This window comes from Ailuropoda melanoleuca, chromosome 4 (genome assembly GCF_002007445.2).
Source record: "Ailuropoda melanoleuca isolate Jingjing chromosome 4, ASM200744v2, whole genome shotgun sequence".
Taxonomy (NCBI): Eukaryota; Metazoa; Chordata; class Mammalia; order Carnivora; family Ursidae; genus Ailuropoda; species Ailuropoda melanoleuca.
Window position 1 is genome coordinate 20,243,842 of NC_048221.1, and position 22,073 is coordinate 20,265,914.

The 22,073-nt window shown below is 57.4% G+C and overlaps 2 protein-coding genes across 4 annotated transcripts in view; one reads left to right on the forward strand and one right to left on the reverse strand.

The window, feature by feature from the left end:
• Positions 1 to 6,413, forward strand: part of ALAS1 (5'-aminolevulinate synthase 1) — an 18,058-nt gene extending 11,645 nt beyond the window's left edge. Inside the window, exons 9-11 of the mRNA XM_002918952.4 lie at positions 3,668 to 3,936; positions 4,599 to 4,761; positions 6,109 to 6,413. Of these exons, the coding sequence (XP_002918998.1) occupies positions 3,668 to 3,936; positions 4,599 to 4,761; positions 6,109 to 6,269 (593 nt within the window). The 3' untranslated portion in view covers positions 6,270 to 6,413. The remainder of the gene's footprint in view (positions 1 to 3,667; positions 3,937 to 4,598; positions 4,762 to 6,108) is intronic.
• Positions 6,414 to 8,341: 1,928 nt separating this feature from the next.
• LOC100478655 (twinfilin-2) overlaps positions 8,342 to 22,073 on the reverse strand; it is a 22,088-nt gene continuing 8,356 nt past the window's right edge. Inside the window, exons 7-9 of one of the 3 annotated variants that reach the window (XM_034658412.1) lie at positions 21,464 to 21,614; positions 21,243 to 21,364; positions 10,008 to 15,928 (exon numbers count right to left, since the gene is read on the reverse strand). In XM_034658412.1, the coding sequence (XP_034514303.1) occupies positions 12,830 to 15,928; positions 21,243 to 21,364; positions 21,464 to 21,614 (3,372 nt within the window). In that variant the 3' untranslated portion in view covers positions 10,008 to 12,829. Of the gene's footprint in view, positions 15,929 to 16,826; positions 17,082 to 20,248; positions 20,852 to 21,242; positions 21,365 to 21,463; positions 21,615 to 22,073 lie in introns of those variants that run through there. The other 2 variants (XM_011224645.3, XM_011224646.3) reach the window with 2 other exon arrangements.

The window sequence follows — 22,073 nt, forward strand, 5'->3', positions numbered from 1 at the left end:
AAAAAAAAAAAAAAAAAAAAAAAAAAAGATTCAGTGTCCTAGCTCCTGGGGAGAGGAATGATTCCCATAATGTCCAGAACCATGAGGTTTATTTTCTGTCTGCCCCCCCCCTTTTTTTTAAATAAAAGGGAGACGTTGAAACAGCATGGTGCTGGAGCAGGTGGTACTAGAAATATTTCTGGAACTAGTAAATTCCATGTGGACCTGGAGCAGGAGCTGGCTGATTTACATGGGAAAGATGCAGCACTCTTGTTTTCCTCGTGCTTTGTGGCCAATGACTCAACCCTCTTCACTCTGGCTAGGATGATGCCGGGTAAGGAAGCCTGTCCCGGGTGCCTTAGAGTTTTTTGGGTTTCTTAGGAACAGCAGGGATATTGACGACACAGAGGACTTACCGAAAACAGTTAAGAGCAATGAGCGTACTGGGAGCATTTTTTCTTGAAACATGAAGTGCTCACTGCATGTGAGAGGTAGCAGTGGCAGACGATACTAACGAAGGTCTCATCCTTGAGCTAATTGCTTCAGATGTGCTTTGTATTCGAGGAAAATCCTTTGGCGAATTCTCTTAATCATTGGTAGTTATCTTTTGATGGAGTTTGGCACGAGGTGGCCAGATTTTAAAAGCAGATTGGTTGTCTGCCATTGGGTTATTCTACACCTGTGGGCCTTCTCAAAGGAGAAGCACTAGCTGACGATTTTCCCAGGAAGAAACTGGCTAGGAGTATCTTTCCTACTGGGCAAAGCAGCACTTTCAGGGCAAAGTCCGTTGTCCCTGTCTAGGAAATAACTTGTCTTTGGTGCAGATGGCAGTAAGTAGCGTTTTGGTTTTGTTTTTGTCGTGTTAGGCTGTGAGATTTACTCCGATTCTGGGAACCATGCCTCCATGATCCAAGGGATTCGAAACAGCCGGGTGCCAAAGTACATCTTCCGCCACAATGACGTCAGCCACCTCAGAGAACTGCTGCAAAGATCTGACCCGTCGGTCCCCAAGATTGTCGCATTTGAAACCGTCCACTCAATGGATGGTAAGTAAGCAGAGGCCAGTCTGAAACCTTAGATGAAAAACTAGGCCTGGACTCTTTGAAAGTGTGATGCTCATTTTGTTTTTGCAATTTCTTTTTACTCTGCTAGGATTTTGTATTTGGTGGATATTGTATAGGTTGGGTGAATGTAGATTTTCTATTCTGGCTCTTACTAGGCTCTGAGACCCCAAGATAACCTAGAAACTGGGGGAAGTTCATTGTTTTTCTCAATATTAAAAATGATACCCTTAGAACAGAAGTTATTTTGTTCTGACTCTGATCAAAACAGAAATTTATGAAGTAGCAAGCTCTTCAGAGTAGTGTGTGTTCTCTCCGCAGGAGCAGTGTGCCCACTGGAAGAGCTGTGTGATGTGGCGCATGAGTTTGGAGCGATCACCTTCGTGGATGAGGTCCACGCAGTGGGACTGTACGGGGCTCGAGGCGGAGGGATTGGCGATCGGGACGGAGTTATGCCCAAAATGGACATCATTTCTGGAACACTTGGTATGTACACTCTCCACATTCTGTAATCTGCTCTACAATTTTATTCTCCTAACAAGGCCAGGGGCTCGCTGGGATCAGGTGAGGGGTCAGGGTGATGGCCTATAAAGCCTGGACCGCTTTCTGGATGAGTTTGTATCTTCTCAGTGGTGGTACAGCTTAGCAGAATCCCTTGAATTATGGAGGCATGGCTCCCAGAACCAAAGTAAATTTCACAGCCTCACATGACAGAAATACTCTTTGTTGCCATTCGAGCTCATTCCAAATGTAGTTCTGGTTCTAGCTACATGCCATGGTGACAGCCTCTACTCTCTGTCCTTCAAATTGTTTCCTTATATTTAAAAAAATATATATATATATATATATATATGTATATATATACACATATATATATATACATATATATATGTAGTGCTGTTCTCCTGGAGCATTCATGAGGACCTGTACGTTCAGGTGTCGTGAAGCACTGAGCTCTACTTCGTATTTGCTCCTCCTGGGTGAGAAGCATTGTGTCCCGGAGCTGGGCACTGTCGCCGTGGTGCCTGCTGGCTGTGAATCCTGTCTGCCCCGCTCCCCAGCTGTGTGACCCTGGGCTGGTAGTTCGTTTCTGCCCCTCAGCTTCCTCACCAATATAGGTTTCCCCACTACCCTAAAGTAGAGTGTCCCTTTGAAACCTTTCATAAGCCAGCGTGGCATAAAGCACAGGCACAGGTGCTCGTAGACCCAGGTCAGAGCTGTGGCGTGGCGGCCTGCTGCTGGGGTGCCGGCTGCAGTTCCCGGGGCAGGGGCTCGGCGGGGCCGCTCTCACAGTTTGGGGTGCACGCTTGCCTCTGTCATGGCTCGCTGCCACCCACCAAAGGCTATTTTCACTTTTCACTTTTTATCGTAAAAGTGAAAGTTCTCTTCAGATTTCTTCCTGTGAGTGAAAACAAGTACTAAGTAGGTTTCTCATAAAAGTGAGGTGGCATAACAACTTTGGAAAAGTAGGGACACTTATATAATGGAGATAACAGACCCTACCTCCGTTTTTGTGGAGAAGATGAATGAGTTGTGTGCAGTTACCGTAGACATTCTCTTTGCCTGTGAGGACTCTAGAGAGATGAAAACGTGAATTAAACAAATCTGAGGATTTCAAATTTAGTAAGGCAGTTGGAGACCCAGGTCACATTTAGCTAAAATGCCAGTTCACAGCCTGCACTTGATAAAGGAAGGGCAGGCCAAAAAGTGTCCCCTTCGGCACCGTCAGGGGGCTGAGAACCTTGGGTAGACCAGGAGAGCCCAGGGGTTGCAGGGCAGAGCCTCGCTGGGAGGAAAGCACTCGTTCATGTGTCTTAATTCCAGCAAAACAACCCTTTTCTTTCAAAGAGCTCTTGTGACGTGGGCTTTGTGAAGGTACAGTCGCTGGGTGCTGGAACAGGCTGGAGAGAAATTTTCCACCGTAAGAGCTTAACACCAACCCAGCCCTGCATGGGGTTCAACCAGGAATGTTCATTACAGAACACAGTGTTAACATACAGAAGGACTCTTCTGCGGTCCTTAATCCTGAAACTTGAGATATAGATTATACAAAAGGATTTGAGGAGAATTGAGAAATGAGTTTGGCCCTAAATCAACCCTAACAGGTTCTGAGTTTTCATATTTCTCTGGGCAGTGCTGCTTGTCAGAGTGCTGTGTTTTACTTCGGTAGGAAATAATACTGGTCACATCAAAACAGCTCATGGCTTAGCTGGGTTACATTCCGGCTCTGGGGTGATGCTCGCGGTGGGAGGACAGTGCCAGCGGCACATCGTGCACGCCATGGGAGGTGGCCCCTGGCCCGCTGGCAGAGCAGCGAGTCTGGGTGGGAAAGGCGGGGGAAGAGAGGGTGCAGTGTGCTGTTCAGGCACATGGGGCCGGTCGCTCAGCGCCAGGACTCGTGTGGGGCCCCGTTCTTGGTCCTTGTTGGACACCGGCTTGGTCCTGTGATTTAGGGGAGGATCCTAACCTCCTACACTTTCTCCCTTTCAGAAATGGGTAGGCATCCCTTGACCTGAGTCTTAGGGCACGTAGAGAGGATAAAGAGGAAAGGGCTGTGAGGCTGGGCGGCGCCGTGCTGGGCGCATATAGGGGCCATTGCCGGAGTAAATGAGGCTGTCTCCTCGCAGGCAAAGCCTTTGGCTGTGTTGGAGGGTACATCGCCAGCACGAGTTCTCTGATCGACACCGTGCGGTCCTACGCGGCCGGCTTCATCTTCACCACCTCCCTGCCGCCCATGCTGCTGGCTGGAGCCCTGGAGTCGGTGCGGATCCTGAAGAGCGCCGAGGGGCGGGCGCTTCGCCGCCAGCACCAGCGCAACGTCAAGCTCATGAGGCAGATGCTCATGGATGCGGGCCTCCCGGTCGTCCACTGCCCCAGTCACATCATCCCTGTGCGGGTAATGACCTGTCTGGGACTGGACGTGCTGGGGGCTGTGCCTCTGCATGTGACCTGGGATGTTGTGGTTCACACCTACCTGAAGTTGGGCTGGGGCAGGGTGACTGCTGGGGCAGAGGGCTGTAGTCAGCGGACCTCTGCTCTGTTTCTGCCTTTGGCTGACTTCACAGTGAGAATGAAGCCTTTGAATCCAGCGGCTAGGGCAGAGGTTCCTTCTCCCAAGAACTAGCCTTAAAAGAGCTTCTGACTAAAAAGTTCCGGAAGCCTCTACTTGGGTAGCTTTGAAGTCTGGTTTTTTATTCAGTTAATTTCGAAATAGGTCTTGCCCTTTCTGCTATAAACGGTAGCCCTGTTGGTGTCACAGTTGAATTAGTAGAATGAATATAGCTGGTATAATCCGAGCTGCTGCTTTCCCACGGCTACACACATCCCTGGGTAGGAGGAGCGGCTGGGGGCAACTGCACTTGAAGCCTGGGAGGGAGATCAGTGTGAAATCTCCTTCTAATGTGCTCAGTTCTCTGGTCCGTGCTAAGCACTCCCCGGCCCTCGCAATGGCAGCCTGCATCGCTGCTCCAGCCTGAGCCTCCCGACTGCCGTGTTCACTAGAACCGCTGCTAAGGGATGGTCTGTCCTGTGCTGACCTTACCTTCTGATATCACACAGGTCGCAGATGCTGCTAAAAACACTGAAGTCTGTGATGAACTAATGAGCAGACATAACATCTACGTCCAAGCCATCAACTACCCCACGGTGCCCCGGGGGGAGGAGCTCCTGCGGATTGCCCCCACTCCTCACCACACACCACAGATGATGAACTACTTCCTTGGTGAGTGCCTGCGGGACTGCGTGTGTGCCGCCCTTGCGGTGTGTGTGATTCAAGCCCGTCAAAGGCACTCAGATCCGTTTCTTCTCTCCAAGTGACTAACAATGCTCTCAGATGGTATGAAACTGTAAAAGACATGGAGTTGTTGGATTCGGTTCGGGGAGTGCAGGCATGACTTAGAAGCTCTGGGGGCTGGTCGCTGCTCATCCATCCACTGTTGCCAGGGCCCCCTTGTCAGGATGACTCAAAGATGCCCAGGAATGGCTGGTGCAGGGGAGGAGCGAGAAGCCTCCTGGCCCTCTGGAGGTTGGCTTTGTGCTTCTCTCTGTTTCTCTGGTGTATGAAGCAACCCCCCACCTAACCTCTTCTCATAACAGTAATTGTTCAGTGTTTTATAAGGCCTGTGGTCCCAGCACCCTCTGTGTCCAACCTAAAGGCAGAGATGGAGGGGCTGCTCTCAGCCGCGGGTCGCCTTTGCCTCCTGAGCACCCCTGACGTGGTCCTGCTGCCTTGCAGGCTTTGGCACCGCTCTGCCAGGAACGTTCCGTTTCAGTGCGGTGGCTGGAGCAACTTATTCCTGAAGCTGTGTAAAACAAAGCCAGAGTTGGGTTTTGTTTCTCAGTTTTTACTTATTTTTATAACAGCCTTATTGAGATATAATTCACATATCACAAATTTCACCCTTTTGTTTTTTTCAAAGAGTCATTTATTTTAGAGAGCGAGCGCGTGAGTCGGGGGAGGGGGGATGGGCAGAGGGAGAGGGAGGGAGAGAATCCCAAGCTGACGCCCTGCTGAACACGGAGCCTGATCTCATGACCCCGAGATCACGCTTAACCGACTGAGCCACCCAGGCTCCCCTCATCTCACCCTTTTAAAGTGTACAGTTCCATGGGCTCGAAGTATGTCGTGGTGTTGTGCAACCGTCACCACCATCTGATTCCAGAACGTTTTCATGAGCCCACCAAGAAGCTGTACACCCACGAGCAGCCACTGCGTGTTTCCCCCTTCCCCAGCCGGTCAGCTGCTGACCCCCTCTCTGCCCCTGTGGAGGTTCCCCCGCTTCGCTTTCCATATAACACTGCGTGCCTGGCTTCCTGGACGGCACAGTGTGTCCAGGGCCCGTCCACGTGGTAGCAGAATCCTCTCTCTCTAGTACCAGATAATCTTTGGTGAGGGTATAGCACCCTGCATGTCCATCCGTTAGCGGACATTTCGGTCGTTTCCGCTTTTTGACAGTTAGGAAGATAACGCTGCTGCCAGTGTGTGTGTTCGAGTGCTTGTGTGGGTCTGTGTTTGCGTTTCTCTTGGACACATACTCCCTTCACTTGTTAAAACCGGTTTCTCTCACAGAGAACCTGCTGGCCACGTGGAAGCGAGTGGGGCTGGAACTCAAGCCCCATTCCTCAGCCGAGTGCAACTTCTGCCGGAGGCCGCTGCACTTTGAAGTGATGAGTGAAAGAGAGAAATCCTACTTCTCTGGCATGAGCAAGCTGGTATCTGCCCAGGCCTGAGTGTGTCATGACCTCAGTTACTCAACCCTGGGCCATGTCATATTCAGATAGTCTCCAGAGTTGTCTTTATATGTGAATTAAATTATATTAAATTTTAATCTATAGTAAAAGCACAGTCCTGGAAATAAATTCTTGTGTAAGTGATGGGTCCTCCTGTTATTGGCCACTGAATCAAAGAAATCATTTTTTTCATCCCTTTCAATGTGGTCTGTGCTGTTGCACCATGTGACGTGAGAAACATATACTGGCCCTCTGGTGGTGGCCCCAGCCCCGCCTCCCTCCCTTCTCCGCTACCACCTTGGCCTCAGGCTTCCCTCTGAAGGGAGGGCAGTCAGGAGGGAACGCTTGTCTGTCGCCACCGAGTCCTCCAGCCCATCTGCCCCTCCCCCTAGGATGGTGTCCCTTCCAGGGTCGGTGCAGGTTCGCGCTCCTCTCGGACTCCTTCCGCGTGTATTCTGGGTCCCCTGGTTCCGAGCGCCTTCCTACAACCCTCTCAAGCCCCCTCCGTCACAGATTGGCCCCCCTTGGCCTGCAGCAGGCTTTGTCGTCCACCTTAAAAGTAAACAAGCTCTCCCTCCACCCAGACTCCCTTCCGGCTGCTGCCGCAGACAGGCCTCTGTTCTGCCTCACTGCCGCACTTGGTCCCTCATCCTGGTCCCCGTGGAGGCTGCTCTTTTCTTGCCACATCTTGCCTCTTAGCTCGCCAAATCCAGTGGTTCTCTTTTCCTCTCATTGAGCCTCCCAGTGGTCTCAGGGGCCATGGCCGTCCCTGGCCCTTTCACAGCTTCCTGCTCTGAGCCGCTGTGCCACTTCCCTCTCCTGAACACAGTCCTCCGACTTGATGAGCTGTCTGAATGCTGAGCACCCGCAGCTTGAGCTGTAACTGCCCTCAGCGCTTCCCCTCCCGCCATGTGGTGTCTCCCAGCCCTGGGTTTCCAGTTCCAGCTGTTCACTGCCGACTGCCGTCAAACAAGCACCTCGAAGCCCACAGGTCCACAGGGCACCCGGGCCTGCCAGCAGCTCCCCTGCCTTCTCTTCCCTTGCCTTCCCAGCGTCTACCCGCTTAGGCTGGCTGCTCACGGGGAAGCCAGCTGTCTTTCCTCACTTGAGACTCTTGGCAAGTCCTGTAAGTTCTACCTGTAGGCTACATCTCGGGCCAGGCCACTTCCTGTCACCTCTGCTGCTATCATCCTGGCATCTGCCCCAGCCTCATCCCCACGTGGCAGCCCGAGAGAGCTTTCAAAATTACAAAGTGGATTATGTTCCTCTTCTGCAGGGAACTTTCCTGGGCCTTCCAGTGGCACCCAGGTTAAATTCTAGCTTCCTCACACAGGCTGACCACATTCTGTGAGGTCAGGAGCCCATCCCACCTCCATCTTGCTCCACCTGCTCCATGTATTGGCGCCCACTCATAGCCTCCGCTGCCCCCCTCCCCCACCGTGTGCTCTCCGGCTTCCAGGCCTTGGTGTTCCAGGCCATTGTTTCTTCCCTCGAGTTCACTACTCTGGATCATGATGTGGCGGCCTCTGTTTACACAGGACAAGGGTCCTGAGGAGACCTTTCCTGAGCCCCCGGGATAAGGCAGCCCAGCTCCTCCCATGTTCTTACCATCGCCTGACCTCCTCCTGCGCTGCCCTTCAAAGCACAGGCACGACCCCCAGTGACTATGCCCCTGCTGGTCATCTGCCCCGTCTGTCTTCTCACATCTACATCCCCAGCACCCAGCACGGTACCTGACAGCAGGCACTGAGCCAACGTGTGCTGAGTAAAGGAAAGGGGGCTCTCCTCGCTCCGCTGCCATAACCACGGCAGACCCCAGCCACCAGAAGACCTCCACTTCCCACAGTTACAGAGGCCGGGAAGGTCAACACCAAGGTGCTCACAGACTCAGTTCCTGGTGAGAGCCCTCTTCCTGGCTTGCAGACCACTCTCTCCTTGCTATAAATTCACATGACCTTTCCTCAGAACGTGGCTGGAGGGAGATCTTTCTCTCTCTCCCCCCAAACCCACTAATCCCATCACGAGGGCCCCACCTCCTGACCTCATCTAATTATCTCCAAAGGTCCCACCTCCAAATGTCAGCACACTGGGGCTAGGGCTTTAATCCGTGGATTTGGGGGAGTACACATTCAGCCCATAACAGGGACCAAGGGAAACATCCAAGTCTACTTCCCCGGAAAGCAGAGATGAGCTCAGAGACAGCAAGCAGCTGGAGGACAGAGAGAATGCTTGGCCTTGCTCCCCTCTCTTATCTCTAGAAGGGCAGCTGTGCTCTCTCCTCTCTGGACCCCATTGTGCTGGCACGGCTTCCTGGGGCGCACCCTTCTCCGGACTGGCCCCGGAGAGAGCGGCCGAGTCCTGGTCCCATCAAACAAAGCCACACATCTAGGCAGGCCACTGGGCATGATGGAAGTCACGTCACCTCGCAACCAGCACACGGTTCCTTTCTGCTCAGGAAACACGCCTCACTCGCTTTCCCAGCCCCTGTTCCCTCAGGAGCGCTGGCTGGGCTTTCCCATTGTCCCCCACGCTCCCACGCCGGGAACCCCCTCCACCCCTTCCTCCCAGGGTGACTTTTAGCATGGGTCCTGTTTCTCTCTGAACACTTAGCAAGATCCCCTCCCCCTCCCTTCTCATTAGACCCAGAGTCAGCTGGGTCAACGGGGTTGGTCACTCCCCTTTTCTCCTAACTGCTGCTCAGGTTTGGGAGAACACAGGATGATGGAACGGTCTGCAGGAAGTGGACAGGGTTTGTGAACTGCTTCAAAATACGGCGCTGGGCTAGGCTTCTAACTAACTGATGTGCTTTTGGAACATAGGTGAAGTTTGTGGGGGGTGAGGTCCAGAGCCAACGACCAAGAAAGAATTCTTGAGACTTTGGTGCATAAAGGTGGTCTTATTAAAGCATGGGGATAGGACCCGTGGGCAGAAAGAGCTGCTGCTCCAGGGTCTTGACAAGGGGTCTTGACCAGTGACGGATGGGGGGAAGTAAGGAAGAGGGAGGTTTCAAAAGGATTTTCCTAATGTTAAAGAGGACCCTCAGGACACTGGAGGCCTGGCTATGATCAAGCTGAGGTGGTTCTTCCCTCTGGCAAGGCATTAAGATAGTTGGAAGACTCCTGGTAGAGTGTCATAAGTGTCCCGCCCAGGAGTGGGGGGGTGGGAGGTGGTGGCAGGGCGTCAGCTTCTGCTTTGTTTTTGGCTAGCCTTCTGCTCCCTCATCATAACAAGGACTTGAGTATGGAAATGTATGATGTCGTACAAGTTTTCCAAGAATATACAGATGCCTGGAGCATGCAAGTGTCCTCGAGGGAGAAAAGAATTGTCGTTTCCAATCTTAGCACGGAGAATTTCCTTACGTTTACGTCTTCCTCCTATCAGGTTGTCCTAAGTCTTGTGCCCAGATGTCTGCCTAGTACTGGCTGCCCCCACGACAGCAAAAAACACAGGAGGCAACACCGGGAGTCTGCTCCCAGCTTCACGTGCCTCTAATTCAACCACATGTGCCTCTGAACCCTGTTCAGGGCTCTGGGTGCAGGATCTGTCTCCAGGTCACAGAGAGAAAATAGCTACCGCCTCAGCTAGCTGTCCTCCACATCAGCCCCTTACCTAACAATGATGGCCGAGGGCTGCTAGTTTCTCAGAACTCCACACGCATTAGCGCCAAGCCTTCTTTTTTTTTTAAAGATTTTATTTATTTGAGAGAGAGTGAGAGCGCGAGCACAAGAGAGAACGCACAAATGGGGGAGGGGAAGAGGTAGAGGGAGAAGCAGGCTGTCCACAGAGCAGGGAGCCAGACGCGGGACTCGATCCCAGGACTCTGGTATCATGACCTGAGCTGAAAGCAGACGCTTAACTGACTGAGCCACCCAGGCGCCCCTAGCACCAAGCCTTCTAACAGCAGGCAGAGTAACCCTGGCCACCCCCCATTTACAGATGGGCAAACTGAGGCTCCAAACAGGAAGTCACCTGCCCGAGATAATCCAAATGGCAGAGCCAATGGTTAGCCCAGGTAGCCCGACCGGAGTCCCACTCTTCCCCAGCCTTGCAAGGCCAGGTCGCAACTAGTGGTCATGGCCGGGGATGTCCAGCAGTGTGGGGGAGAGGGCCTGGAGTCAACCATGAGCGCCTTTCCTGAGCCCAGGGCAGTGGCAGCTGCCTCTCCTCCAGCCCCACCCGAGCCTAGGACCTAGGATAAAGGAGCTCTGCACCTTCGGATCCTGGAGATGACAGCAGAACTTCTTTCTGGAGGTTGAACCAAGGGCCACGGACCCTCAGACTCACTTAAGCCAAACCACCCGTCCTACCATAACCCCGTGCTTCATTTCCAAAATGCTCTTCTGAATCCGAAGCCCCAAAAGAACCAGGACTGTGAGCAGGAGTGGGTGAGTGGGTACATGAGGATTCTATGTGGGAACTGCTGAGGGCAGACGCAGCTGTCCTGAGAGACAGGCAGATGGTGCCCCCCACATACAAACTGTGGGGGCCCTGGATAAGGCCCTGCTTCCTGCTCCTGCTTCCAGATGCGGCCAGATCAGCCCGCGAACCGCATGGCAGGGGCCTCCCCTAGATTCCGGCCTGGCCGAAAGGCAGTTCTTGTTTTCTTTTCTCCCCAGGGACAGGCCAAGGAGGTACGTGGGGCCAGGCCATGCCTCGGGCAGCTTCTCCAGAAGCTAATAGGCCCTCTCAAGACAGAGCAGAGCCCATGTGGGACTTCCAATTGGTGGATCAGACCTTTCTGTCTTTCTTCTTCTTCTTCTTTTTTTTTTTAAAGATTCTATTTATTTGTCAGAGAGTACAAGCAGAGGGAGCAGCAGGCAGAGGGAGAAACAGGCTCCCCAAAGAGCAGGGAGACCCATGCAGGACTTGATCCCAGCACCCCAGGATCATGACCTGAGCCAAAAGCAGATGGTTAACCAACTGAGCCACCCAGGAGTCCCTCTGTCTTCTGTCAGGCAAGCAGATAACAGGGGGCGGCACAGTCGTTAAGTGTCTGCCTTCGGCTCAGGGAGTGATCCCAGTGTCCTGGGATCGAGCCCCACATCAGGCTCCTCCACTAGGAGCCTGCTTCTTCCTCTCCCACTCCCCTGCTGTGTTCCCTCTCTTGCTGGCTGTCTCTGTCAAATAAATAAAATCTTTAAAAGAAAAAGAAAGAAAGAAAGAGGAAGGCGGCTTACATTTCTCTCCCAGCTATCCCCTCCCTCCAAACCCCGGGGCTGCCCACAATCAGGCTGTGTAAGATTAGCCAAGTCTGCGGCCAGCATCAGCCTTTCGCCCCAGAGGCCTGGAGTGGCTGGGCTGGCCCTCAACTGTCCTGAGCCAGCCAAGCAGGTTCCACTGTCCTGCAGCCCCAGGCCCCAGCACCAACTGTACGGCTGCACACGTCTCTTCTGCTCCTCGAAGGGCAGGTCCAGCTGTGGGGACAGTGAGGCCGCACCGCGTACTCCCCAAAGCCACCTCCAAGGCTCCAGGTCTGACATAACCCACAACTCCCCACACACTTGGCTATCTCCAAACATGGTCATCTCCAAGCGATGTCTGGAACTCTACACTAGATAGAAATGGACACACATACTCCACCCTCATCAGACATGGCTGTGTCTCCCACCTAAGTGCAGTCGGCGGTGATAGGCAGGGGCAGGAAGGCAGGCCCCACCTTTGTAGCCAGGTGGTGGCTTACCCAGGTGTCCCTTTGATGTCAGAACACACAGACCCAGCATATACTCTAGGTGAAAACAGAAAGGGATGGATCTGAGCTCACTCTAGAACCTTGTGTGGCTCCCAGCTCCCTGCTGTGGGGAACCTACCCAGAAGCTTCTCTCCAGCCCAGCCCGGCCTCCTGACCACAGCACAGGCACGGCCACCAGAGGGCGCAAACGCCCCTCTGAACTCCGCACAAAGCTTTTCTGCCCCCCAGCTTGGGTATGAACACTCACAGAGCTGCTGCCCCTCAGGACTTTGCTAGAGGCCAGAGATGAAGCAGGCCTGCAGGTTCTCTGCCCTCGACGCAGTTTCAGTCCTGCCGGTATGGGAGGCAGATCCTGAGGCCAATATACAACAGAGGGCTGCTGACCCTGCGGGCCCTGGGCGGCCTGGTGCAGCCTGGGATGGGGAGGGGAGGGCCTGTAGGGAGGGGCCTGAATGGGACGGGAGACCCTACCTGCTGCCTGGGAAGGACCAAGACCACCTTCAGTGACCTTCCTCAGACTCCCCTGAGAAGATGCTCGTAAACACGACTCCCCTTACCACCTCCCCTGCCCTGCAGACCTGCGTTCGTGGACCCTCCCTTTTTCTGCTTGGCAATTTCTCCCAAATCACCTCTTGTCCCTCCTCGCTTCACGGAGGAAAGCCTGGCGAAGGCTGCCTTCTTTCCTCCCACTCACACTTCCCGTAAGCTCAGGGTTAGCCGGCTGGCCTACCCGCCGCATTGATCGAGCACCCCCTATAGGCCAGGGGTGGGAGTAGGGGAGGCAGAGCCACGCCGTGGCCGAGCCAGCAGGTCAGGCCTCCTGGGCGGGCAGGCAGGTGGAGGGGGCGTGGGGCGCCGGGCTGTCACTCGGCTATTCGGCCGTCGTGGGGCCGCGGCAGAAGTTCCGGTTGTAGAAGTGGCGGTTGTCCCTGGTCAGGGCCGTGCCCAGCTGGGCCCAGAAGCTGCGCTGGCCCCTGGGCTGGTGCGGCCAGAAGAGGACGCTCTGGCGGCAGAGGCGCTGGCGCAGGCGCACGTAGCGGGAGCGGCGGGCGTCGGCGCGCAGCATCACCAGCACCACCACGTCCTTGCGGTCCTCCAGCAGGCGCTGTTGGGCTAGCAAGAAGCTGGCCCGCAAGAGGCCGCTGACGCTGTCGGTGTGGGCCAACACGAACAGCGTCTTGCGGCTGCTGTACACTGAGGCCCACAGGTTCTCGAAGAGCGTTCTGCCGGGCAGCCAGTCACGCTCCTCCAGACACAGGCGGAGCGCCCGGCGCCCGCGCCGCTCCTCCAGCTGCACACGCAGTTCGTTGTACACCCAGTCGGCCACCGAGCTCTGCGCCTTGTCGAAGACCACGAAGGCGTCGTAGTGCGGCAGGGCGTCGGCGCCCCGCCGCCGCCCGCGCCGCGGCAGCCAGGCCAGGCACAGGTGGAAGCAGTACCAGAGGTCCCAGCCACACAGGTGGTGCAGCACGGGCACCGCCAGGCTCAGGGCCACGGCCAGCATCGAGAGGCCGAAGCAGTCCCAGGACAGGGCCTCGTCCAGGCAGAGGCGCAGGTCCTGCGCGAAGATGCTGCGGCCCTGGAGCTGCCCGGGGCTGCCGCACCGCACGTGGCTGGGCAGGCCGGGCACTGCATCCTGCACCTCCAGCAGGAAGTCCACGAAGGCCGCCCCGCAGGCGCAGTGCAAGGGGTTGGCGGTCACGTCTAGGACATGCAGGGCGCCCGCCAGCGAGCCGAACCAGGAGGGCTCGACGGTCTTGAGGGCGTTGGCGCTGAGGTTGAGCTCGCGCAGCCCCGCAGCCAGGGCGAAGAAGCCAGGCACCACAAAGCCGATGCTGTTACCGCTCAGGTCCAGCCTCTGGAGCCGGGTGCCGTTGGGCAGGCTGCCGTTGCTCAGGGCCTTCAGCTGGTTTCCCGCCAGGTCCAGGGCCTCCAGGCTGGGGAGGAGGGCCAGGCTGCTCCAGTTGAAGAAAGCCAGGTAGTTGTCACGGAGCCGCAGCAGCCGCAGGCTCTTGGGGAGGTTGTCCAGGTTGCGCGGCAGGAGGGTGTGCAGGCGGTTCTGGGACAGGTCCAGGTGGACCAGGCTGCTCAGGCCTCGGAAGAAGCGCAGGTAGAGGTCTCCCTCCGCCCACATCTGGCTCAGGACGTTGCCGCTGAAGTCCAGGGCCCACAGCGAGGCGCTGCGGAGCTGCTGGGACACGCGGCTGTGGATGTCGTTGTGCGCCAGGCTGAGGTAGCGCAGGGCCGGCAGCTGCGCCACGAAGCTGAGGTTGTGGCCCACGCCGCGCATGCTGAAGGGCTGGCTGTTGTAGCTGAGGTCCAGGGCCTCCAGGCGGGGCAGCTCCGTGAACGAGCGGCCGTGGTACAGGTCCAGCTTGTTATGGGACAGGTCCAGCACCCGCAGGCTGGTCAGCGGCACGAACTGCGAGCCATTGACTGCCTGCGAGATGCTGTTGTGGCTCAGGCAGAGGCACTGGAGGCGCGAGAGCTGGGCGAACATCTCTGGCTGGATGCTCACAACGTTGTTCCGTGACAGGTCCAAGGTGAAGTTGAGGGTCCTGCAGCTTGGCATGAAATCCTCGGAGCTAGGGGCACCTGGCCGGCCCTGAGCTGTGTTCCGGGGCAGCCGCCAGGCTTGCTCCGGCCCGTCCGCCTCCCCCGTGGCCGCCGCCAGCGGCTCCGCAGCTCCGCTAATGCGGTTGTCCGACAGGTCCACGTGGCGCAGGCCCGGAAAGGCCCCGAAGAGGCTGAGCTGGGCCTGGTTGATGAAGTTCAGCTGCAGGTGCAGGCGCTGGAGCAGGGGCAGGTGGACCAGCGGCCAGAGCGTGGTCTTGCTGAGCGAGCGGAAGAAGATGCCGTGCATGTCCAGCTCCTGCAGGGACAGCAGGCTCCCAAAGGAGGGCGCCAGGTGCAGGTGGGCGAAGGACACCTTCTTGTGGTAGTTGAAGGACAGGTTGAGTCTGCGCAGCCGCGCCAGGCCGCGGAAGGCTTCCGTTTTGGTGATGCAGTCGTACAGGAAGTTCTCGCTCAGGTCCAGCACCAGGAGGTTGCCCAGGCCACGGAACCACCTGGGGTCCAGGCTGTGAAGAGAGCTGTCCTTCAACACCAGGCCTTCGAGGCGGCTCAGGTGGCTGAAGGTGTCGGGGTGCAGCTTGGGGAAGCCGCGGGGGCACTCCCTGCAGGGGTTGCGGGCGTGGTCACAGCGGCGACAGTTCCCGCCCACGTCAAGCACGCGCAGGGCGGTTAGGTTGGCCAGGTCGTCGCGGGCCAGGGTGATGATGTGGTTGTAGGACAAGAGCAGGTACTCCAGGCTGGGGGGCAGGTGGCGGGGCACCATGGTCAGGTTGTTGTACTTGAGCGACAGGTGCGTGAGGTTGCGCAGTCCGAGGAGGGCGCCAGGGGCCACGCGCAGGGCCTGCCGGCAGGGGTTCTTATAGTAGCAGTTGCCATCCAGGAAGAGGTAGCGCAGGTTGTGCAGACCTGCCAGGTGGCCAGGGTCCAGCACCAGGATGTTGGTGCGGCTCAGGGACAGGGACACGAGCGAACTGGGCAGGGCAGGCACGGTGCTGATGCCGTTGTAGCTCAGGTTCAGGTCCTCCAGTGTGGGCACGGCCAGGAAGGTGTTGGGCTCGATGGTCATGTGGCAGGGGAAGTGCATGGGGCTGAGGCCGGCAGGGGGGCAGTTCCACTTGAGGTCGAGACGGCGCAGGCTGGACAGGTGCACGAAGTCGGAGTCGTGGAGGTGGCGGATGCGGTTGGAGTACAGGGAGAGGCTGGTGATGTTCCCGCGGGGCGCTGCCGCCGAGAAGCGCGGCACAGACGTGAGGAACAGCCAGTCGCAGTTGACCAGGCCGCGGGACTGCAGCTCACAGGGCAGGAAGGGAGGCAGCGCACCCGGGGCCAGGACCACGGCCAGCGCGGCGGCCTGCACCAGGAGAGACAGGGGGTGCAGGGCGCCACTGCAGGGGCCCTGCCAGCCTGTGAGAGGGCAGCCCCAGCCCCGCCACCACCTGTCCCACTTTCTGGGGGCTCCCAACAGGGCTCCCAAACCCCTCTCTCTGAGCCCTCCCCAGGGAGGCTCCTACCTCTCTGCTCTGCACCCATCCCACCGCTAAGCCTCGAGGAGAACGTAGGCTCCAGTCTCAGACCCAGCCTTCAACTCAGAGCTGCTTCCGAGACCTGGAATCCAGACTCACAATCTAGAACTTTCACACAAAACCAAACCCCAGCCAGACAGGAGAGCCAGGCAGGCAGTCAGCAGGCCCACCAGGTTCTCCCCCACCTTCCCTTTTCCTTCATCAGGGGCCACTTCTCTTTCCTCCTGAGCCAGAAACATCTGGCTCCCTTCCACCCAGCTGCCCTGGAAAGCCCTCCATGTCCTCCACCAGCCTCCCCAATGCCTCCTTCTGCCTCTGGCTAAGTCCCAGGCAGGCACGAGGGTCTTCTGCTGGGGTCTGGGCTGAGTACCACCCAGGGCCCTGGCTGGGGGGATGGGGGGTGGGGGCACAGCCCAGCTCTTCCCCCTCCCCCCACCTCTCCCAGACCAAGCACTCAACCCACTGTGGGTCAGAACGGATCAGACAGGATGGGCAGCACAGGGCCAGACAGGGGCTAGTCCTGGGCGTTCACCTAGTTTCTTGCCCCAGCACCACCACTGAGTGAAGCCCCAGGCCTCGGCCTCCCCAGCCATTTAATGGCTTCAGGTCTCATTGCCCAGAGAAAGGCTTCTGCTCTGATGTCTTCAGGGTTCAGTGAGGGCCATGTTGGGGGACAACCCTTTCACTACTGTCTGCAGCCACCAAACCTTCCCCCCTTCCCACCACTTCCCGCTGCCCCCTTCCCTGGGGGGCTGAGGGCCGCTGTCCTACCATGACAGGGAGCGGGGGCTTCTCCAGAGGGTCTGGCTAGCAGACTGGGCAGCGGCTGCAGGAAAGGATGCTTGGAGCTCACTGCCCCTTCCCGCATCAGCTCAGAGAACAGAGAAGTGAGAATTAAGAAAAAAACCCAGTAGCCCCCTCCCTCGCCCTCACCGGGCCCAGAGCGAGGGTTGGGGGGTGTACTGAGTCAGCCTATTTGCATAGGCAGATGGAAGACAACCCCTTCAATCCTTCCTCTTTCCATTCCCCCACCACCCCCACCCCAGCCTAACAAATTCGCCACCGCCTCAGTGGGCCTCACACCTGTCATCAGGGAAAGTCTGGGGAGATACAGAGGCCCAGAGCCCAGTCTCAGGTCAGCGAGAGACTGGGACTGGGGGCAGTACCAGATGGGGGCTGGGCATGCTGACACCCCTTGCCAGGGCACTCCGTGTCCCAAGAGGACTGTCACCCTCACCCCTCAGCCCCTCGGCCCCTGCCCCAAAGGGAGCTCCCTTGGGCCAGTGGCTCCCACATCTGCCCTTTCCTGCCCCCTCGCCCTGTCCCAACACTCCGGGGGGCCCGGCATGCCCAGGGGTGCGGCAGCGTGGGCCTCGCCCTCGCTGCACCTGCCTCCACCACAGCCTGCCACTTCCTCCAGGGGCAGGGCTTCCTCCTCTGCATTCCCAGTGTGCTGGGGGCCCCGTCAGAGCACCTGCCCCATGGCCGGGCCAGCTGCGACGGACCCAGCTGATCCTAACAGATTACTCAGGCCCAAGGCCCCAGGGTGACCTGGGCCCACGGCAAGTCCCGTTGGCTCCAGCTTCAGAATCTGCCCATTGCCCACGATGTTCACATTCACCAGGCTGGCCTGAGCCGCCATCAACTCTCGCCTGGACCAGTGTGGTCACCGCCGCCTCACGGATTGCCTTGCTTCTGTGCTCACACCCCACAGCCTATTCACATTCAGCTCCTAAGTCATACTAGGCCCTTCCTCGGCTCAGATTCCTCCCTGGCCCTTTCTGGAGTCTAAGGCACAGTCCACATCATTGCCAACAAGGTCCTATGGGATTTGCTTTCCCATTGCCTCCCCGACCAATCTCCAGCCACATTGGCCTCCTTGCTAGGGCTTGAATACTCCCCTGTAATCTCCCATCCTAGGGCCTTTGAACTTACTGTTCGCTTTGCCTGGAAATTCTTTTCCTAGATATTTACTTGGCCCCCTCCATTGCCTCCTTATATCTTGGCTCACACATGGCCCTCTGGAGGCCTTCCCTGATCTCCTTTTAAACCTCTCACCCTAGATCTGGCTCTCCTCAGCCCCTTTACCTGCTGCTTTTCGTTGTCTTAACTTTTTACCTGCTAACACATCATATCATTGATTTCCCATGGTTTATTGTATATTGTCTTATTCCCCTGCTGGAATGTCTGCTTTTTTTTTTTTTTAAAGATTGTATTTATTCATTTGAGACAGAGAGAGAGAGAGAGCACAAGCAGGGAGAGGGGCAGAGGGAGAGGGAGAAGTGGACTCCCCGCTGAGAAGGGAGCCTGACGTGGGGCTCGATCCCAGGACCCTGAGATCATGACCGGAGCCGAAGGCAGACACTTAACTGACTGAACCACCCAGGAGCCCCTGGAATGTCTGCTTCTTTTTTTTTTTTTTTTTTTAAGATTTTTTATTTATTTATTCGACAGAGATAGAGACAGCCAGCGAGAGAGGGAACACAAGCAGGGGGAGTGGGAGAGGAAGAAGCAGGCTCCTAGCAGAGGAGCCTGATGTGGGGCTCGATCCCACAACGCCGGGATCACGCCCTGAGCTGAAGGCAGACGCTTAACCGCTGTGCCACCCAGGCGCCCCTGGAATGTCTGCTTCTTAATGGCAAGAGTCTTTTGTCTATATACCCAGGGTCCAGCACAGTGCCCAGAACATCATAGGTGCTCAATATTTGCTGAGCCCATGAGTCTCCAGCACTCAGCTCTGGGCGGGCTCAGAGAGCGTGTCTCTGAAATGATGGCTGGATGAATTAATGAAAGAACAAAGAGCTTCTGCTGGGAGGAGGCAGGGCTGGACCCCCAGCCGCCCGGCTTCCCCATGCCCACTTCTGGGTGGCTGTCCTGGCAGGCAGGCTCCAGGCTGCCGGGTATCCAGCTGGCACACAGGCCCAGGGCTTCAGCAGCACGGGGGCAACACCACTGTCTTCCTGCCCACCTGGGAACCAGCGTTTGGGGTGGGCAAGGAGAGGCCTCCTTCTCTGGGTCCTAGCTAGGGTTCCAGCTCTCCTCACTATAATTGTAGTGTCTTGAGTAGGGGCTGCGAAAAGCCCTGGGGATGGGACACTCCTCTGAGCCCCAGCCCAAGACATGCTCCCAAGAGAAAGACCGTGCCCTCAGCAGCTGAATCCTAGCCACTGACCCCTCATGTCCCCTCCCCTGCACACCTCCCACCTGGGATAGGAGGGGCCTCTCACCCACTTTTTGGAGGCACCGACTGAAGTTCTGGCTCCTGCTGAATCCTGAGTCCGAAGGAGACTCTCCCAGAGTCCCCGGGAGCAGGGAGCCAGACCCTTGAGGGCAGGAGCACAAGTAGTGGAGAGGATCAAGGAGCCGACAGAGCTCAGGTCTGCACGCACGCGTGCAGACTGGAAGTCCAAGGTCCATGCCTCAGCCCCACAGAGTCCAGGAACCCCAGCGGGCAGAGCATACCCAGTGTGGCAGGCTGAAGAATGCCCCAAGGAGATCCACGTCCTAATCCCCGAACCTGTGGATACATCCTATACAGGATAAAGGGGGCCTTGCAAGTGGGATTTAGTGAAGGATCCCGAGGTGAGGAGAGCATCTGGAAAGTGGGGAAGCGAATGTAATCCCGAGCATCCTTAGAAGACAGAGGCAGAGGAGGGTCTGACTACAGGGAGGCCATGTGACCGGGAAACAGAGGGAGGCAGAACCACAGAGAAGGTGCCACCTCTCCGGCTTTGAAGAGGGAGCAGGGGCCATGAGCCAAGGAATGTGGGCAGCCTTTCCAGCTGGAGAAGGGAAGGCAACAGATCTCCCCTGAGGCCTCCAGAAGGCACGAGTACTGCCAAGAGCTGGGTATCAGCCCTGTCTGACTTTGGCCTTGTTAGATTTACAAGAACTACTAAGACAGTCCGTGTCTGTGGGTTTAAGCCACTGAGCCCGTGGCACCCTGTTACAGCAGGCGTAGGAAACCAATCCACCCAGATGCCCCAGATCATGGCGAAGGTGTGCCCGCCTCTCGGACTGAGCTCCCATCAACAAGGGGACCCGTGCGAGGCCTGTGTCCTCACACACGCAGACACACACCCTCCCAAATACCTGCAGCCAGGAGCGCTGGAGCCCCCCAGCAGGCTGACAGGCCCCTTCCGAGTTCCCCAATTCCCAGTGCCAGAGTGACTCCTCAGGGCCGGACTCAGGTGTTGATTTAAAAATATTTTATTCTTTAAAAAATACAGCATTCAACCATCTTATCTTTTAGTGACCCCCTACCCCAGCCCTGACTGAACCCACCCCTGTGGCCAAAGGCTCTGGGGCTGTGCTAGGACCCTAGCCTCAGTTACCCTGGGGGCCAAGCTCGTTCCAGGCTCCCTACCCAGCCCCCTTGACCCAGCCAGGCGGGGTCCCCAGACCCCGTGGGCACACAGATGAGAGGCAGCGACAGCAACAGGGGGAAGGTCACAAGATGCTGAGCCCGGTGGCCCTCGGAAGCTGCAAGAATGTTCTGTCACCAGCCGTCCTGCCCCACAGGAAGCAACCTTCCCCTGGAGCCCAGGCTGGGAAGGAGGCAGGTGTCTGGGAGCAGTGGGACGCACGGCCCCACAGTCCACATGCCCACATGGCTCCGGTCCGGCCACTTAGCTGTCGTCCCCATTCTCGCCGGGGCCACGGATGAGGCGCTTGTGGCCCCGCTTGCCCCCTGGGCCCTTGGGCTTGGCGAAGGCCTGCTTGAAGGCATGTTGTTTGGGGTGCACCTCATCATAGAGGAACTCAGCTGTCAGCTCCGCCCCATCGCCAATCTCAATCTGCATGGGGCAAGGCAGTGGTCTGGTGGGGTCCCCGACACACACCCTCCTGGGTCAGCCCCACTCCCGGGGCACCCCCTTGACCTCTCTCACACTCCAACCCTGGAGTCTTCTCCCAGATCCCCACCCGAATGCCACCCCCAGGAACACAGAGTTGGGGCCTGCTGCCCTGCGCACCTTGGTGACCCCCTACCTGCCTCCCAGACCCAGGGAGAGGAGAGTCACGGGTGGGTAAGCCTGGGGCTTGTCCACGCCACCAGTCAGCTGGCCCCACCCGTGTAACACGGTGCTAATAACCCTGCCCGACCACTGCCTTGGGACTCCAGCGCCCCAGGTGGAGGGCGGTGGTACAGGCCCCTGGGTGGTGAGGCTCTGGGGAATGGGCACCTACCTTCTTGGAGATCTCCAGCTGGAAGTCCTGCTCCACAGAATCGAGCAGGCGACTCTTGCAGCTGGAATAGAGCATGCGCTCCTTGATGCTGCACTTGTACCCCGGCATCGAGTAGATGAACACTGTGGGGGCAGGGCGGGGGACGTGAGCGGAGGCTGGGAGACCTGCTGACCCACGCCCCCTGCGGCAAGGCCACCCAGCTCCTGTCCAGGCACACTCACCCACAGACTCGAGGGGGTCACCCTCATGGGTATGCTTGTAGAGGAAGAAGTGGTAACGGGCAGCATCTCGGGGAACCCTTGAGGGCAGCTGGGCCACCTCCGTGGGCTCCGTGTGCACCAGCTCGATTGTCTCCCGCTCCAGATCCAGCTTCTGCCAAGGACACGGGGAGTTGTGAGAACAGGAGCGTGGGCCCACCCTAGCGAATGAGAAGTCCCCGAGGGGACAGGCAGGAGCCAGGGCCGAGCCTGTTTGTGGTCTCCCGCTCTCAGGACTCCCCACCCCAGCGGCCATCCCGCCATCGGGGTCCCTGCGAAGAGGCCACACCTGGGCCCCTAGCTCTGCCCCTCGGAAAGCTCTGCTAGAGGAGCAAGTCCCACCAAGGGCAGTGGACAGGACAGCAGGGAGGGCCTCAACCGGAGGGAGGCACCACTATCGGGCTGGCCTATCCTCAAGGGTGAGGCTTCCGGGGGGGACATGCCTCAGAAGGAAGAAGCCATTCTGCCTGGTAGGGGGAGGCATGGGGCGCCTGGCAGGCTCAGTCAGTGGAGCATGTGACTCTTGATCTAAGGGTCTTGAGTTCAAGCCCCACGCTGGGTGTAAAGCTTACTT